Here is a 19,194-nt window from a genome sequence, read left to right on the forward strand (position 1 = left end):
ACTGAAAGACAGATACTGGCAACATTTCTTAGTCATCTGTTCCTGACGCTCAGGGGAGAACAGCTACACTTCCATAAAGTTTTCAAACAGAAGTTGCCTAAAATACATTTCTGTGGTAAAATTTTGGGCATATGCACTGTAAGCCACACTGAGATCTAGCAGGGTGCTGGAGTTTTAAATGTTCATCTCAGTTTAAAGCTGGTCCTCTGGATCCACCTCTCTGTGTAGGGGTGAAAGGTGATGGTTTGATGTTTGTGGAAACAAAGATCTGTTTGTGAAGCAGTTCTGGCAGGACCAGACTGATGTCCTTATCCCCTCTCACCCCTGGATTAATTTTAAGGGCAGAAAGGGAGGTCCCTAGGGATGTCCTTTGCATCTTCAGGTTTACAGGCAGCTTTCTGTAATCTGCTTTTGGAAGATCAGATGGAGGCATAAAAAGAAGAGCAGTGGCACAGGTTTCACTTATGTGCGTCTGCAACCAGAAGGGAAAGGCAGCATATTGAATTCCTTCTGCTGCAGATCTCTCACACAGCAGCTTCTGCAGGCTCCAGCCTGGATGCTGCTCCTTGTCCACCCCAGTTCTGCATCAGCTGCACCCATGCTGTCCAACTGGAAGTCTGCAATTCCGTGTTCCCACAGGATGAACCCCATATTTGCCGTTTGCTCTCATGGTGCCTCAAATTGTAGGGAAGGGCTCAGCACTTTTACTGCTGGCCAAAACATTCATGAGACAATTAAAGCAAAGCAATAGCTGAAGGAGAGCCAAGCATTTCTGGGGCTGAAAAAAGCTTCAAGTTGCAAAGTGAAAAAGCCCACAGCAACCAGAACTTGCCCCTCCAATCCTGCACCTTCCCACATCCCTGCCAACACATACAGCAAGGAGTTTTAGAGGAAGTATAAGCACTTCTAATTTATGGCATAAGTCAACAACTCTTCATAGGTGAAGTCTCTTAATTTTTTACAGAAATCTAAAAAAGGATTATCTTGAATTTGTGGGGTTTAGACAATTCAGACATGCATATATTTATTTTTAGCTTCAGTAAGTATACACACTTCTATGTAATTTCTGATTAATGAGCTTCATTTAACCTAACCTCTTAAAAATTTTGAGGCATGGACATTCTGGTTTTGCAAACTCTCAGAATCAGATTAATGTCCAAAAACTTTGTTTAGTAACTAGATAAAAATAAGGTTTCTTGCAAATTCAGGAGTCAGTTTCATTCTTACCAGCAGACATAGTGATTGAGGGATTTTTTTAGCTTCCTGATTCACCCTTGGGAGATCTTTGTTGCTAGAGAGTTAGACCCTCCTTGTGTGCTCAGAGCAGCTCCCCTGGGTGAGCTGGCAGTCAGGAGTGGAGCTCATCAGGGTGGGCAGCAGTGGCCTGTGCCCTGTGCAGCCTTCCCAGCCTTCTGCTCTGGTGTGGTACACCCTGCTCCTCCCAGTGTGCTGCAAGGGTGGCAGAGGGATAAGGAACAGGGAGTGCCTTCCAGGAGCCCAGGGCTGAGCATGCAGCTGAAACCCAGAAAGATGATTTTCGTGGATTTCACACCAGCATCAACTGCTTGAGCTTTTCTGGGGTTGAAAGGAGATGTTCTCTAATTGCTGACTTCTCCATGAGAGGTTAATACAGGTTTGTTCTTTGCAGTGAAATGACTGGGACCAGCCATGAGCACTCCCCACTCTTGAGCAGTGGTTTTACAAGCTTGCTGAAGCTCTTTAGTCTCTATCTCAAACCAGCCCCAAGTGCAGTACTGCTATTTTCCTTGCAGAGCTTTAGCAGGTGAACTGGAAAAGCCTTTTGGTTTTGTCCCTTCCTCAGCTTCCTGACATGGATTATATAAAGTATTGCCCCAAAGTTTGGGGCTTTTAATGGAGAATAATCCAAAGGCCTTCAGCTCTTAAACTTCTTAGTATGAACTACATCTTTAATCTTAGTTTACTATCCAGATTCCTTTTGCAGTCTGATCCTACTGGCAGTGAGTTGCCAGGCATGAGGAAGAGCTTACAGTTTCTCCAATAGAGATTTTTCTGAGAAGAAGCTAGTAAAAAAGATTTTGCTTAATGAATTGCTTTGCCTCTTATGTAATAACATATTTATGTTGTTATGAAGCCTGCAGTGAAGCTGCATCTGATAAGAGTGATAGGTTTCCAGTTTGATCTTATTTTAGATTGCAGCAAACTGAGAATAAAAAGACTCTTTGTTCCAAGAAGAAAAAACAGAACCAAACATCTGGTGAGAAGCTGATGTGCTAAGGACAACTCTGAAAGAGGTTGATAGTGATGGATTGCAACACACAACTTCAATGGGTCACCACAAGTGTTATGTGAAAAGACAAGATAATTCTTCTCTTGTCTAAGATTCATTTCAAAAGTTTTCTGGTTTTCAGGGAAGGGGAGAGGGAAGAGTGTAACAGTGCACTCCCTGTGTGTTTCTCCATGATTCTTGCAACTGGTCCAGTTTAGACTGAAGGCTTCTTTCAGGATTGATTTACTTGGAGAGTGTTAATTGTAGAGCATGTTCTAACTCCCAGTGGGAGCCTTTCATAATGGATCATCTCCTGTAGCAGTCCTGCTCAGAAGCACCCCCACTGTGTGTCCAGTGCCCAGAAGAGGATCTGGGGAGTGGTGGATTCAGTGTGTTCACTCAGTTCTGCTAGCTGGAGGTCTTTCACTGCTTGTGGTACATGTGGATTTGGCCCTTGTTCTTTCATTCCTCTCTCAACCACTGAAAAAGATATTTTCTACTGCAAATTATAAAGCATTTCCTACTCTGTCCTTAAATACAGGCTTGGATTGTTTCACCCTGTGCTGGTTCCTGCTGTGTGTGCACAGCTCAGAGGCAGAGTCAGGCCCATGTAGCCAAAGGCAGGTCCTGAGAGAAACTGGGGCAGCAGAGTGATGGGAAGGGGTATTCTGTTTCATTCAGAAAGACACTCCCAAAACCCAAAGGAGCAATGCGTGGGTGAAGTGCTTTCATGCAGAGCTTTTCACTAAGAATCAAGGCTGTTGTCAGCACTTGTGACATTTTCTCTGTTCCCTTCCTCTGGGCAGTTTGCCACTGTAACATACACAGATGACATTAGGATTTGCAGACTGTCGTTTCTGAAGGCACTCTTATCTAATCTGTACTTAGTATTTTTCCAGGACACGGAGGTGGCTCTTTCTCCTCTGTTAATTAACTTTTTTTTGCCCATGTTTGCCTGTCTTATAAATTCCTCTGACATCAGGGTCTAGGATTAAGCAAATTGATACCACACTTCCAGTGTGTGTGAGCTTGACACTGAGCTGACAGCCTCGGAGCCTGAAGTATTTTGACACATGAACAGAGCAAATACAGAGGGAAGTGCTGTTCAGCCTCCTCCACATGCTCCTGCCAGGCTCCCTGCTTGAGCAGCCTGTGTCAGTACTAATGGGGCAGTCCCAAAGTCCTCCCACCCATCAGTGGGTTTCTGCTCGAGGTGTCAGTGGTGACATTTCTCAGAAGTACCTGTATTTATTCACTGTGTCAGGTTTTCACTGTAATGCAATTACGGAACAGCACTAGCCTGGTAGGGTGCCAACTCCATGCAGTAGCCAGATTAAGTTGTCTTATTTGGTTAACAGTATTTTGATAGTTTATTAAATCCTAGTAGGAGTAGAAAGATAAGAGTGGAAAGAACAAATCTTAGGGATTATCTGCTCTTGGTTGTTCGCTCCTGTTGGTATAATCCTGGTCTGAATGATGAGCTGTGGGAACAAACGTTTCATGTTTTGCTATTGTCCCATCTTAAACATGTGCATTGCTTTATCAGAATAAGCATATTCTCTAGCTATTTTTTTTCCAGTTTGCTGTTATTATCACTGATGTGGAACGTGGTGCTTGTTTTCTTTATCTGGAACAAAAACATTAGTTCGTCTCAGATAGCACAAGCTATTTGATCAGCCTTCAGATGGCAAGGCATTACAAAAGCTGCTGACACGGGACAAATCCAGACCTGTGGTGTGCAGCTTGAAAAGACTTCATGCCCTTGTTTTCAGTCCCCTGAGATAACCAGCTACTCACCCAGGAGCAGCAAAGAGCTAGGATTGATTATGCCAGAGACAAACCCCTCTCTCCTTACTGAGGCCAGGAGGCAGCAGGGATGTGCGTGGGGTCACCGGTGTGGACACAGTGGTGAGAGAGAGCCCCTGCCTCCTCTGCAGTCCTGCTCATGTGTCAGCTGTCACACTGCTCTGTGGAGGCCTTGGGCCAGCTGAGATCAGCCTGGGTCTTGCCATGTAGCAGGAGCTGAGGTCCATGGGTGGTTCCTGTGGGGTGCTGGTGAAGCAGACAGCTTCCCTGTGGCTGTCTTCTCCACCTGGCTGCATTAGCTCCAGGCCAGCTCATCCAAGATGTCCCTGAGTCCATAGCAGGGCTGGTTTCCAGCAGCACCCTGCCACCTCTGCTTCTCATCCTGAGAGTGCATCTTCTTAGGAAGTGCAGGAAAATAAGGACTTTATTTGAGCACAACTCTTCCTCATGACCATATGCTTCCCCCTGTCACTGTCATATTTTCTGAAAAATCCCTTTGCCAGGATTTCTTCTCCAGGGAAGCTGAGAAACCTCAGAAAAGAATGAAAACAATAATTATCTGATTGCTTCTCCTGTGTTTGCTGCTTTGGAATGTGGTCTGGACATTGTTTACCAACAGGTGCACGTTTGATTGGTTTCATCTGAATTGTTTTTAATTAATGACCAATCACCATCAGCTGTGTCAAGGCTCTGAGGAGTCATGAGTTTTTATTATTCATTCTTGTTAAGCCTTCTGTCTGCATCCTTCTCTTTCTTTAGTATAGTTTTAGTATAGCATTCTATAATATCATATCAAATCAAATTATATCATATCAAATCAGCCTTCTGAGAACATGGAGTCAGATTCCTCATCTCTCAGCTCGTCCTGGGGACCCCACAAACTCAACAGTCCCTCTTTCTGGTCCAGCCCACAGCCCTGCCCCACCTTGCTGTCCTCAGCCTGTAGTATCACTTAGACCAGGGAGAACATGGTTCAGTGCATTTTGATCACAGTGGTTGCTGTACAATACTTGATATTCAGGCCTGCTGTGACTCCCCTGACATGATGTGCAAACTGAAGCCAAAATGATGATACTCTTGATACATAATCAGAAAATAGAAGATATTGAATTTTGCCAACAGCTGACTGCAAATCAAAGAAACAGGCTGCACAGCTAACATCTGCCTTTGCAATATGGGAAAAGATCTGGTTTTCACTCTGCTTAATAGAGCAGTCTGGTCTCTGGTGCAGTTTGATGGCAGCAGCTACAACAGGGGGTGAGCTGTACAGCTGGACACCTTACAGGTGTTATGGGGTGTAGGTGTTTGGCAGAGCTTGCCAGCAGATGGTTCTCAGTGAAAAGGGCATGAAAAGCTCTTCCTAGGCTGATCAGCCAGGACTATCCCCTAGTCCAAAAGTTTTTGGGGTACCTTGTTTCCCCTTAGGAGTTATCTGAGGCAAGACTGGGATTCAAGGTAGCATCATGGTACTAGTGCTGGCTGTGCTGTCAGCTCCTTATTAGCACATGCCACGTTGTGTTCTCTGTAAAGATGTGTATTTGAAGATGAATGGGGACAGGAACACCTGAAGCAGGAAAAGCTGGGAGGAATAAGGAAAGGAATTTACTTTCATTGCACTACCTCTTTGCAAGGTGTTTTTAACATCTGTACCACCTCCAGGCTCATTTTGCATCCGCTGTAGGCACTCTGACATGGCTTAAAAGAAAGAAAAGAGAACCCATATTCTAAACTAGAGTGTTTTGTCCTCAGTTCCTGGCTGTGATGCTCATTAGCCTGGATAGGATGTTGGTGTGAAGAGGGAGAGGCCAGCAGAACAGTAGTGCCTCCCAGGGACAGAAGGGGAGGACTGGAGCTCCTCAGCTGCCAGGTGCTCTCAGGCTCTCTGGCTGCACCTGGCCAGGAGCTGTGTCCTGGCATCCCTGCCATGCCTGGCATGCCTTGCACTTCAGCAGGCCTGATTGCCTGAGACATGTCCACCCAGAAACCCCCCAAGAGGGAGCTTGGGCTGGAGTTGTTCCTGGCATGAAGGGCTGGACTGAGGCTAGGAGCATGAAATGAGCTGTTGGAGCAGTTTGGAGAGCGAGTGGGAGGAGAGTTACAAATATGAGGGAAGAATTATGATGGATTTATCATAGCCTGAAATAAATTAACCTCTGGGAGGAATGATTTTGTAATAATTTGCATTTAGATACTCTGACACAGCCACATAACCCCAAACCTTCTGCAAACATTGTAATTAATTCGATCTCCAACATCCTGTGAGAGGGATAGAAATAGCACCATTTACATGGTTAAAGGAGCCAAGCACTCTTCTCTCAGCATTGCATTTTACACCCCTGGGACTGCCCTTCTGTCTTGTTTCCAGAGCCTCCTTGGTGGGGTGAAAGGCAGGAGCAGTGAACAGCTGGAGAGCTTTCCTGGGCACAGCTAGCAGAGCTCCTGTGTGTTACAGCACACAGCCCATGGCAGGGAGCCCGTGTGGGCAGGGCAGAGAGGCTGGAGCCCACAGCAGAAGAAGGAGAGAGCTGAGCCCTGTCAAAGCTGAGCCCTGTCTCAGCTCCTGGCAGTGGTGGCTGTGGGCAGGGCTATTCCCCTGCAGGGACCCTGGCCCTCACTCCATCCCTGAGTGGGAAGTGGTCAAGTGATTTAATATTCAGCACTCTGAAATGCAGTAATGAATTTGATAGCCAGAATGATCTGCTAACCCAGCCAGCCTGAGAGGGTGTTTCAAGGACAATCCAAGCCTGTAGCTATGCAGTGGGATATTCTCTTGTCATCAGCCTCCTGCCCATTCCTTTCCATTCCAGGACAGTTAATCATAAATGAGACACTTGCTTGATGCTGTTTTCCTGCCTGCTCTACCCTGTTTCTGTTTCCATGGGACTGTGCAGTCGGTGGGTTACATCCCACCCCAGCTTCAGCAGCTTTTGCAGGACAGCTGGCTCTTCCAGAGAGACCCACACTGAACCTCACACTGTGACTCTGGAAGGCTTGGGCAAGCTGATTGTTTTCAGAGCATCTCAAGGTGCATCTTCTCTTACTTACAGATGTGTTGTAAATCCAGGGTTCTCTGGGCATGACCTGGAAGCAGATCCATCATCTTCAGAGAATTTGAGCAGCCCTTCTTCTGCTGCTAGTTTGCTTCTGCCATGCCTGTCTGCTTTCAGCAAAGCTCTTGCAGGGGTGGGAGCATGTGCTGTCCAGCAAGTGGTGAGCAACAGGTCAGCTGCACACAGGGAGAACTTGTGTGGCACAGCAGCAGGCAGAGGACACACCCTGTACCGTGGAGATTTACTCCTTGTAAAACACCTCTGGCTCTCTGTAGGTACCTGCAGATGTCTCCTGCCAAGTGCACCCAGAGATATTTATAGTGCAAGCCTCAGCAATAGGACAAAGGCAGGTTGGCAAACAAAGGGACTTTGAAATATAAGGAGAACCAAAATATGCTCTGGAGCACATTTATTTTGGAATCAATAGAAAAAGGTTAAATAATAATAGTGAATGTTTCCAGGGTGGGTCAGGTTTGAAAGCAAAGAAAGCAAAGCATGTTCACAGTGCTGTAAGACTCTTCTGTGTGTGCTGAGTTTGAGTTACAGAGATAAATGATGAAAACTTTGCTTCCCACTGAGATAGAGTGGGGTGGTGCTGAGCGCCACACAAACACCTGCTGAGTACCTTACAAACACCTGCAGAAAGCTAAGATAAATGCCACTTCAAAAGGGATTGAAACTGCTCCTTGTTCATGAGTGGAAACAATTCTATATTCAGTTCACAGAGTTGTGTAAAATTAACCAGATTCAGCTATGGGTGTGATTTCTGCCTGTTTTTGCCCTGCTCCCTGGGTTGTGTGCAGGCTGTGGTGTCACAGCGGGGCTGGGGCCATCCTGCTCAGACACGCCGTGCCTCGCCCGGGCTGGCAGCACACAGAGCGGCTGTCTGGACGTGTCCCAGTTTAATGAGCGCAGCTCTCACCACTGCTGCTCCTCAGGGTCCCTCAGGGAGCTCAGGCACGGGGCTCTTCCTCCCCTCCTCTGCTCCTGGGGGCAATCCCTGCACCTTCTCCCTTGGTTTCTGCAGCCTGTGCAGGGAGCCTGCCTGGAGGGCGGCTTTGGTCAACGCGTGCTGTCTCCTTGCAGGGACATCCATGTTTGCTCTCCCAGTTTCAGGCACGCCTCCTGCCTGAATCCTGCTGGCAGCAGGCTGGGAGACCAGAGATCCCCAGGGTTCTGACTGATTTGACTCAGTTTCCCAAAGCAGGGCGTTTGTAAAGGGCTCTTGGAGGCTTTGCCTGAGCCTGCCAGCCCTGGCGGGAAATGGCGCCCAGAGGAAATGGCGGGAGTGCTCGTGTTGTGGAGTGCGAGGCCTCTGAGCATGGCCAGGACCTCACCACCAAAATTCACCATCAGCTGGTGAATTCTCCATCAACTGAGGTAAAGGCTGGAAACGGCTGGGATCCCTTGGGATCCATTTCTTTGTTGATTGGCTTTTCAGAGAGGCCAGGCCCTGTAAAGGCCTCGCTTTGTCCTGAGGGCATCAAGGCCCTCATGGACAGATGCATCCCACAGTAAAACTGCTGTGCACAAAACTTCCATTCTCGCCAGAAATCCTGTGGCAGCAAAATGGGATGGAAAAGGCCAGACAAGAAAAAAGTTTTTTTAATTTGCCGTGACAGGAATCAAAGCCATGTCTTGTCAAAAAATTCCAGCTCCCTTTTCCTGCCTGTCTGTCACATGTCAGCAGCCCTGACGCTGTACAGATAAATACAGCTCTACAGAAGGGAGCCCGGGGAACAACTCAGAACAATCCAGTTTGTGAGGGAAGGAGAGGCTCAGGCAAGTCCTGGAACTGAGCTTGCATTTGGTGTGGCAGGCTTGGAGCCACATGATATTTATATTTGACTCTTGAGGTTTTACATTGAGGCAAGTTGCTGCTTTTCCTGCTGCTTTGGGCACTGGTGGGGCCAGAGTGGGCACCAAGGGAGACGGGCAGCCCCAGGACACACCACCCTGACACTCCTCTCAGCTGGGAGCACAACACAAGGCTGGGCATGGAGTTTCTCTCCTGCAGAAGCTGGTGAGCAGCAATTTCTGTCATGCAGACAGGAGGACTGGCAGTGCAGATGCCCATGGTAACCTGTTTGCCAAGGGCAGGCTCACCCCACACCCTGCAGAGGTTGCTCAAGGGTCATCTGTGAGCAGGAATCCAAGGGCCAGCACAATGCAGACTCATCCTGGATGGCTTCTGCCTAAAATACATCAGCTACAGAACACTCCAGTTGGTCTAAGGCTGCTAGTGAGATTAACTTTCACAAGGGTAGGACACATGCCCAGTTTCAGAGACCCTTTACCACCCATTTGCTAAGAGCTTTACTCTGGAAATAGCTCAGGACTTTATTGGGAAACTCTGGAGGCTGTGCAGGTTCAGGATTTGAAGCTGTTTAGACACACAAGATAAAACAAATTTTTTAAATGTTTGGGCTCAGCTGTGACATTAGGACAGCAGTCCTGTAAAAGTGCCAGCAAAATCATTGGCAATCCCAGTGAAATTATCTCAAACATGGTAACTGCTTGGTAATTGGTTTATCCCAGAACATGTGTGGAACAGGAGGGGTATTTTATTGAATTTTTTTACTAAATGTTTGATTTCATTCAAATGAATTCTTATTGCTTGGGTAAGAAGAAACATAGGGTGTGTTTACAGGTGGATGTGTTTTTGTAAGGACTCATAAGAACTTGAGCAATTATTTTTAAAATGTTGCTGACTTGCTTATGCAAGCAGTTACTTCTCCACAGTAAAGAAATTGTAGAGGGCAGGAGAAGCTCCATACTGGAGAATTTTTCAATTTGACTGCTGAGTCTTCTTACCTTTCCTGTTCTTCCTTAAAGCAAAGGGTGATTTTCAATCAGTGATTGTCAGAGCAAGCTTTTTTGGGGTGATCTTGTCTCTTTCCAGGAGATAAATTTTTCCCTGAAAATTTCAGTACATGTGGAGGGGAATTAGCTGCCCAAATTCCACTGACATTCATCGCATCTCTGTCTCGAAAACTTCTCACTAGCCTCACCTTTCTGGTTAAGGAAATGCCTTCCCAGGCTATATTTGGTAGGGCAGGGAGCACTTAGGAGTTGTTTCTTTTTTTTCCTTACAAAGCAGTTTCAAATGGCTGTGCTAATGTACGTATTAACTCTAATGAGTACAGCTGTCATTTAATCAGACTTCTGTGTCTTCTGGGATTCTAGGCAGAGATGGATTCTAGGACAGACTTTGAGCAGGAGACTTTCCCTTCTCCTTGCTCCAAATTTTTTTTTCCTTGCTTTTTCTTCCCTCACAGTCAACAGTGAGAAAATCTGTGTCTGCATTGATACCAGCCACTGTATTAAAGCAGAAGAACTCAGTTAGGTGGTAAATTTGACAAAAAGACCTGATGCAGATCCAGGTTACCAGGGAGCTGGGATATTTTTAATTCTCCCTTTTCCAGACCTCGCCATTAAACTGCATTTTCTCTGATTTTAGGGGAGCACCTGCGAATCTGCCCACAAGGCTACACCTGCTGCACCAGTGAGATGGAGGAGAACTTTGCCAACAAAAGCCGAAGTGAATTTGAAGCCATGATGAAAGAGGCTGGTCGCTCTGTGCAGGCCACCCTAACAGCACAGCACAGAAGCTTTGACAGTAAGTAAAACCTGCCTGCTTCCCTCTGCTCAGGATCCAGTCACTGCTCAGTTTCCCAGGCACTGTTGGAGCCAGGAGTTGGTGTTTGACACGTTTTTCTCTGCATCTTGCTCAACAGTTTGCGTGAAGCATTGAGCTGCTGGAATTGTAGAATTGTACCTCTGGCAGTGTTTCTGTAAGACCAAGGCATTTTGAGATCTCCATTTCAGAGCAGCCACTGGAGGAGGCTGGCAGACACTGGCGTGCCTTGGCACTGACACAGCTGTGACAGGAGTGCTGTAATCAGCTCCTACCACAGCAGAGTAGCATTTGAGGCAGTGAGGTAAAACCTGGCACTGTGCCTTGAACTGTAAGTTGAACAGTATTGCAAAGGTGACTGGATAGCCCTCTGTAGGTAGGGAGCGTTTAAGGAAATATAGATTTTTCTTGCCCTTTCCATGTAGGTTGCAAGTGAAAAGGAGGTTAGTTTGTATTGGATGCTTATAACTGTCAGTTTCATACAAACATCAGGAAATGTTACAGAGCAGGAAAGCTCTTAGAGACTGTGGTGCATAAGATGTTGTGGAGAAACATTCTCTCCAAAGTCCAGAATCCCTCCCAACCTAAGCAAAGGCTAAGGATGGCTCTCCTACTTTTATTGTTCTCTGTAAAATCCATTTTGCAGAGCACAGTAAGCCTGGAGGTCTGAAGGCCACTATAAATAAATGACTTACTGACAAAATTGAGATGACCTGTGATTCAGAAACTGTATCCATTATCAGATTTTGAAGAAGGTCAGACACTTAGAATCATGGCCCTCCTAACTTTATCAACAGTCATCATCAGGGAGTTACCGTGAAAAGGAGTCGGGAAAAGAAGCTGTAATAGCCAGAAAGGTGGAACTGGAAATTCAAGTAGTAAATAATAGATCTAAAGAAATAAGCCTGACCTTGAGGCTTATAACCAAGATGATGAAGTGCTTTTACACTAAATAGGAAGAAAAGGCAGTGCATCTCTGCAAAAGCATTGTGTGTGTGGCCAAGGCTGGCCACAGCAAAGGCATTCCTTTGTAAGCTCAAAATTAATTGATTTTCACCTGCTTTAAAAGGTGACAGTTAGGATTTTTAAAAGAGCCTGACAATGGTGGTTGCTCAGACTGGTGTCTGAATGGGACCTGATGTAGCTGCTGCTGAGCACAATCCCCAACCTCTGAAATCCAGCCCTTTGCAGGGGTTAGTGCTTGGCACCCTCTCTCTCCACTCCCTGTCACAGCACTGGCTGCTATACCTGCTCTTTATTTTCACAACAGCCACTCCAAAGAGCAGAGTTCTGCATCTGTCATGTAAGAGAGTGCAAAATTTCATGGAAGCATTGAGGATTTTACTAATAAACAGAAATTTCCTAGTGGGGAACTGGTTTAGTCTAAGTGTGATGTTTTGGTGGATTAATAATAATAATAACAGCAGTAAGAGTAACAGTAAGCAAAACAAAGTATATAAAAGGGGGATGCTTGCGTTGTCAGTTAGAGCCATTTGGTTTTATTCCCCAGTATTTTATTTTATTTTGGTTTTATTACCCAGAATTTTACAAAGATAGAGCTTTATTTCTGTGATGCATACCCAAGTTTCTTTTAAGTATCAAACAAAGTAAGTGTTCAGTAAGCCAAGTATTACTTTTAAGACCATAATGTACAGATCATTGGTGTTCTGTAGTGGGAACAACCTCACTTGAGCCCACAGGCCAGGAAGATGTCTCCTGCTCCCATTATACCCTTTTCATGTGCTTAACTACCCTTGTAATCAATGCAGAGTTCATAATTTATGCAAGACATGATTAAAAAAAATCATCATATTGTGTCTCAGTTTCAAGCATGACTTTACCTTTAAATAGTACTATTAATTTTTCTTTAGCTACTGCATAAATGGTTTGAAATTGAGGGAGTTCTGGTGATGGGGCAATGGGATCACCTCAGCTCCTGAAACAATACCATGAAAACTGCCCTGGCTTCCAGGAAATGTTATTAATCTCACAGTGAACAAGACTTTTTGCAGGTAGTGCTGCTTAGAGCTGTTCAATGAAGATATAATAAAGATAAATTAAAGATAAGTAAAGCTTTTTAATGTCACACGGGTGAGTTCTAGTCTTGCTGGCACCAGATGCCTGATTTTGTTGGATTTCCTCAGCAGCAGCTTGGAGTGCAGCTTTTGGGGTTGCAGAGCTATTGATGCACAGCTTATCCTTAGTGATTTCATTTGGCCTTAGGAGGAGGCAGAGAGGCTCCACTGGATGGGGATGTCCAACCCTTTCTCAAAGTATTTGTTGCCTGGAGATCACATTATTCATGTATTCTCTGCTAGCAGGTGTGGCACACTGAACTTCAGGCCTGGAGCTGTCTTATTTTTGGATTGATCACAGCAAACCTTGTACCTGTAATCTCCCTGCTGATCATGGCAATAGTCTCGACTTGTAGATTCCCCAAGCTCCAGATAGAAAATAGCAAGGCTACAGCAATCTGCCTCTGAAGTAATGTTCTCCATGCTTGTGGTCAACATTTTGCTTTGGAGAGTAATTCATCCTTGCAGGCTGTGGTCTGTAAAGCCCTAAATTGTCAGCACGCCTCTGCTCTGAGCTGCAGCTTTGTGTTGTTGCAAGGAATTACAGAGTCTGTGGTTTCAGTCTCCCTGGCTGCTTTTGGGGCAAACATTTTGTGTCCAAGAGCTGAGTGCCCTTTATCTCATACAAAGTACTTTTAGAGGAAATGCACGTGTGAGATGCAGATGACGTGCAATAGGTGTAGCTCTGTATTGAAAAGTGAGGTGTGTGGAATGGGCTCCTGTGGTCTGAGTGCTCTCTCTGCACAGCACAGGACACATGGCTGGAGATGCCCTTCCTCCAGGATCTGCCAGGGCTAAATTTAAACAGCCTATGGTATTGCTTAGCTGCTTACCAGCACATTTGTTGTTTTGTTTTGTCTTACTGTAGTTAGCAGAATTTGGAGACATCAGTTGTGAGCTATACGTGTGGTCATAGGCTTGCTGTTAACCTTTAAACTGAAAAGGTAGCATTTTGCTCTACAACCAATTGGTTTTAATTTAAAAAAAAAAGAAAAAGAGCCAGAAGCACAGGCCATGAGTGATGGGAGCATATGCTTTTGATAACTCAATGCTAGGGAGGATGTTGTGGTCAGAGTAGAGTTATTTCATTAGCAGGATTAAAGGCACAAATTCTTTGTTAATTCTGATGGCCCAGGGCTCTTGGTTGGACAGGGAGGGAAATGTAAGGTACTTGGGAGCAGGGCCTGTAGCAGAGACCTACTCAAGTCTGCTAGGTTGGTTTTGGTTGGCATTTATTTGCATGAAAAATATATATATATAGCCTATACTTAGAAAGAAAAACATGAATAATAAAAATAAAAACAAGCTGGGGGTCTTAAAGGGAGCTGGGATACAGCCTCTGTTGAGACTGGTACTAAATACTGCTTTAAAGGTGCTTCCAACATTGATTGCAGAATGTGCTTCTTTTCAAACTGGTATCGTGTCAGTGAATGGGGAAATTTCAGTATCTGTTATTACAAAATTAAATACCTTGACAAGGAACTTTGGCCACGAGGTGGTTCAGGATACAGATGGGAGCTGGTTGTGCCCCCTCTGACAGCTGCAGAACAGGACTGGCTCTTCAGTTGTGCTGGGAGAGAGTTACAAACATTGCTCAGGTCTGGGGGAGATTCCTGTGGAAAACAAGCTTTTTTTTACTTATTAACAACTGCATGTCACTGTTGCTCACAGTCATCAGAATTCTGAACTCCTGTCCTTCCCAGTACAAATTAAACTTGTATTGCCATAATCTGTTGCAGCAATGAGCCTGGAAAAACTTCTGGGCTGTCCAGGAAAGGCTCTAGAAGTGATTTGTGGTGCGTGGTCAGAGCAGTCCCTTCCCAAGGCCCTGCAGCCAGGGATGGCTGCCGAGGGGTGTAAAGAGGGAACAAGAGCAAGCAGTGCTTGGAGTGACAGTGAGGAGCTGCAAGCAGCAAGGAATAAGGCTGTTTTTCTAATCTTTGTGAAAGCTCAATTGTTGAGAATATAATCTTTGTCTGTCTCTGTTTTCTCCCTTTTCCCTCACTTAAATCACTTTTTAATAATACTGCAATGTTGCGCCAGTCTTTCCTTTTGGTGCACTTAGCAAGCAGTCCCTGTGTGACTGCTGACCTTTAGCTGTGAGCCAGGAAATCTGTCCTTTCAGAATTGTTTCATGTTTTCAGGAAGTATCAACAAGCCAAAACAAAAAACCTTGGCTTTTAGTCCACACTGCACAGTCTAAAAATGATTTGTAGCTCTCATAAAATCTGTGATTTTTAAGCTGTGACAATCAAATGCAGATTAAAAATTTTGTGGTTTATAACTGGCTGGTCACTGGAAAGCTGATGTCATGTAAAAACTTTCATAATGTCCAGTCTTGGTAGCTGGAAACTGCAGATGCAGAAACACAGACCATGCAGATAATTAACATTATTTGAGAGTTAGTTTCAGACAGTTACATATTTCTTATGAAGATGAATCATTGTTTTAAATGTTACAAGGTGGGAAACGTCCTAGAAGCTGTTACACACTGATGGTTAGAATTTTACAGATTTCTAAAGGTCCCTTGTTTAAAGTTCAACCAAATGTGTCTTTGTCAGAGGAACTGAGTTATATAACCCTCAGTACCTACAGCTGCAGCCCCTATAAGCACTGTTGGAGAGAGGCATATATGATTTTTTTTTTAACATTCATATATATTGTGAATGCTTAAGGAATCTGATCAGGAGGTTGTGGAGTAAGCCCAGCAGGCAGAGTTCTGTTCTGGACTATAAAATCCAGACCTGACTGAATTTTGCTGGCATTTTCTCAGTTGATTATTGACAACTGAACCAAGCCCCGATGACCTGAAATTTTAAAGTACCTGAATTTGGTGGCCCAAGCACCAAAGAGAGATGCAGGAAATGATTGACACAAGGGTTGAGCAAGGGTTATCTGGGCCGCCAGGGCTGCAGTGCCTGTGTCCCCAGACATTGTCCCAAAAGCACTGCTCCACACTTGCCATGTCCTGCTGCCACTGCTCTCGGCCCTGGGTGTTTCCTGGAGGCATCACACGGCTTGGTGAGGTGCTGTCTAAAAGGTACTGTTTATTTAGAAACAGGGAAGAAGGGACTGGTTATGCCTTAAAATGTGGAAATGCTGCTGTGTTTAGAACTAAGTCCCTTAGTTTCAGAGGTTGTGGAAGGGAGTGCTTGTGGTGTGAGCAGAATTGCTCCAGCAGTTGCAGGCTGCGCTCTGTGAGCTGCCTGCGTCCCGCTGCCCCTGGCACCAGCACTGGCTGCTCCCTGGGGCCAGGAATTTGAGTTAGGACTTCAAATGTATTGCTTTTAGTCCAGAAACCCCTAATTGCCTGGGATCACTCTTTCTTGTGGTGACTCCCCAGGCCAGGGCTCTGCCCTGAAATTGTGGTGTGGCTCAGTTGGTGGCCTTGGCCATGGGCTCAGCACTGTGGGAGAGCTCTGACCTCTGGAGCATCCTTGGGCAGATGGGAGGCAGCAGGGCTCCCAGCACCCCATGGGACAGCAGGCTCAGCTGTCCCTCTGGATATGTGCTGGGGACATGGTATGGCTTCCATTGCTCACCTGAGCTTTGTCTTTCCTAACATCAGTTTTGCATTGGCTGTCTGTTGTCTCTCAGCTGAACATCTACTATGAAACAGTGCCTGTGCATGGGCATTTTTTCCAAATGGAAAAGAATGAATGGACCTAGAACATTTCAGCTCCTGAACAAAAAGCTGGTAGAGTCAGGAGACTGAGTTAGAGGGGGGACTTAAGGGCAGGAAGATGTTTGATCATTTTTTTCTAGTGGTGTGACAAAGGAAAAGAAACCTGGGAATGAGTCTCTTTCACGGAGTGTTCATCACCTACACTGCATTCTTCTGACAGGCCAGGGGCAACCTTTTTGGTGAAATTGCTCTACTGAAAACACCATTGTTGTGTGCCTCTTTCTGCACAGTGCTTGGGCAGCATCATTCAGAAGAAGCCCATTTGTCCTGCAGCTTTACCTCTGGGATGCATTATCAAAAGGATTTAGAGGCCATCAAAGATGATTCCTCTGGCTCCCATGGACTTCCTTCCCTTAGGGTTGGTTTGAGGACAATGCAGACAAAGAGAACACCTCCTTTAAGCTGAAATAAAAAAAGCAGAGTCTCAGGTGGATCCAGGACAGAGAAACAAATTTGGGGGTTCCCTTGGATGTGTCCATAGGAAAAAGGCAACACCCATGCTTGCTTCATATCTTGTTCCCCCCAAGGAACCACCTTAAAAAAAGCCCAGCACAAAACAGGATTGATGCTAGCCAGGCTGTCACTCCCCCACAGTCAGAGTCCAGAGAAAGGAGATGCTTTCATGTGTGGTGCTGAGCATCTCGTTTGGTATTTATGGGTTCCTGGAATGGGGTGCGGTGTCTGCCGAGGTGCATTCCTGGGCAGACAAGATTAATCCTGACAGGTCTCTGCCTCAGGGAAGCAAACGCTAAAGCTCACCTGTAACAGCTCCAGCACCTGGAGTTTTCTCTCTCCTTACAGCCACTTCTCTTCACATATAATCTGGAAGGCTCTGCTCTGTGCTGCAGGGTATATTGCAATGTACGTGCAGCACTTTGCTTAACAGATGGCATAGGCACAATATTCTCTTTTATTGAAAGAAAAGAAAACAAAATGCTGGAGTGGCTGGGATGAGAGCACTGCACTGGGGTGCCTCCTGCAAGGGCCTGCACACCCTAAGAGATGAGCTGCTTCATCCTCTCAGAAGTCAGGTTAGGTGGAAAAGGTACATCATGCATCTTGGTTTCGGCAGCTGTCACCATGTTTTGTCACACACTCAAAAAAAAGCTGCCTCTGAGTGCTCAGAGAACAGTGAAATGTGCATCTGCTTGGGGGCATAAAAGAAAGCACCTGCTCTTCTGAGATATGGGATAACACAGGCATATTTTGCAAGAAATTAGTGATGCCCAGATAGTAATCTCAGAAGAAGGAGTTGGCAGAGTTTATTTTAACATTCAGGACACAGTGCAGGAATCTCTTTGAAACCTCTGATTTCACAGAGCAAGCAGCCAAGCAGCCTAACTTTTATCACAGGTGCTGGTGTTGCCTTCAGTGGCTGCAGAGCCTTACTCCCAGATGGCAGCATGGAAGTCAGGGCAGGGAATGGGAGATGAACAGCTGAGGTTTCTCTGCAGAAGAGCCTGAGTCTTGAACCACTTTATGCTAAACCGTTTTCTAGCTGGTTTATTGGCTTCACATGAAGCAGTTGTCACCCTTCATCTTTCTGATGCCCAGTGTTTCTCATAAGAGGAAAAGAATAGGATTTCCTGGGCTGCTTTTATTGCAAAGTGTAGGTGCTCTGAATCAACTCTTGAGGGGATATTTTTGCTCCAGCTTGATGTTTGCCAAGAATTTATTCTCTGTTCCAAGCCAGGTGCTCTGGATATTTGGGAGCATGGGGGGCTCTAGCAACAAGATGCTGTCCCCACCTAGAGACCAGCAAACACAATGATCTGGAAAATATGCTGCTGAAATATGTGGCATGTCCTGACATAGGAGCTTGGGTTATTTTGAGCACTTCAAGGTATTTGTTCTCATTTGAGATGATAAAAGTACTTTGTTCTCTCTCACCAGAAATGCTTGCAGCAAACTGTTGATTCTGCTTTATTAATTATTGCCATTGAAGCAGCATAGAGCCAAGAAGTGCTGTAATGCACTGCAGGGCATCCTGCCTGTCTGAGCCTCAACCTATGGTCCAAGGACTTTGTTTGAAAACAAAAATAAACAAACAAATATCTGGTTTGGAGAAGTGGATTATGGAGGGAAGAGATGAGTGGAAGGTCATAGCACTATAGGGTCGTGCTAGGGATGGGAACAGAGCTCAAGTCCCTGGGTGCTAAGTGAGGTGCAGGAGCACCTCTAGTTCATAAAACAGTGATCCTCTTCTAGTAAGACACCAAAATACATCATGTCATTCCCTGTCTTACAGGGGTTCATCAACTCTGTTCTCAGCACTCCAGCCTAAGAGGGAATAGGCACTGCCTCTAAATGCTCTCTGGTCATTGGTATTTGTGGTTTTCTGTGCAAGGCCCCTTCTGAAGTGGAAGCAATGATCCATCCAGATCATGAGGGAGGTCTGCAAGCAACTTGTATAAATGGGGACAGGTGTATAGGAGTTTTTTGGTGTCAGGTAACCTGTTGTGATTAGAGGAGTTGATCTGTTTTTTAGAGTGTAATGTGAGTACCAGTAGTGCCAATAAGATCTTGAAGGTGATGTCTGACTATGAAGAACAGGCTGAGAATTGATTGTCTACAGGGAGACTCAAAGATAACCCCCTTTTTTTAGTAAAAAGAGGCTGAATACTCTCACTGATGAACATTTCAACTTTGTATTTTCTATAGCTGCTTAAGGATGTAAACTATTCCCTTCTCCC

At 45.5% G+C, this 19,194-nt stretch overlaps 1 protein-coding gene across 1 annotated transcript in view; it reads left to right on the plus strand.

Annotated features, from left to right (window-relative positions):
- The window catches only part of GPC1 (glypican 1), a 203,156-nt gene that overhangs the window by 92,086 nt on the left and 91,876 nt on the right, over positions 1-19,194 (plus strand). Inside the window, exon 2 of the mRNA XM_059854952.1 lies at positions 10,565-10,723. Within this exon, the coding sequence (XP_059710935.1) occupies positions 10,565-10,723 (159 nt within the window). The remainder of the gene's footprint in view (positions 1-10,564; positions 10,724-19,194) is intronic.

The sequence above is a fragment of the Haemorhous mexicanus genome, chromosome 10, assembly GCF_027477595.1.
Source record: "Haemorhous mexicanus isolate bHaeMex1 chromosome 10, bHaeMex1.pri, whole genome shotgun sequence".
NCBI lineage: Eukaryota > Metazoa > Chordata > Aves > Passeriformes > Fringillidae > Haemorhous > Haemorhous mexicanus.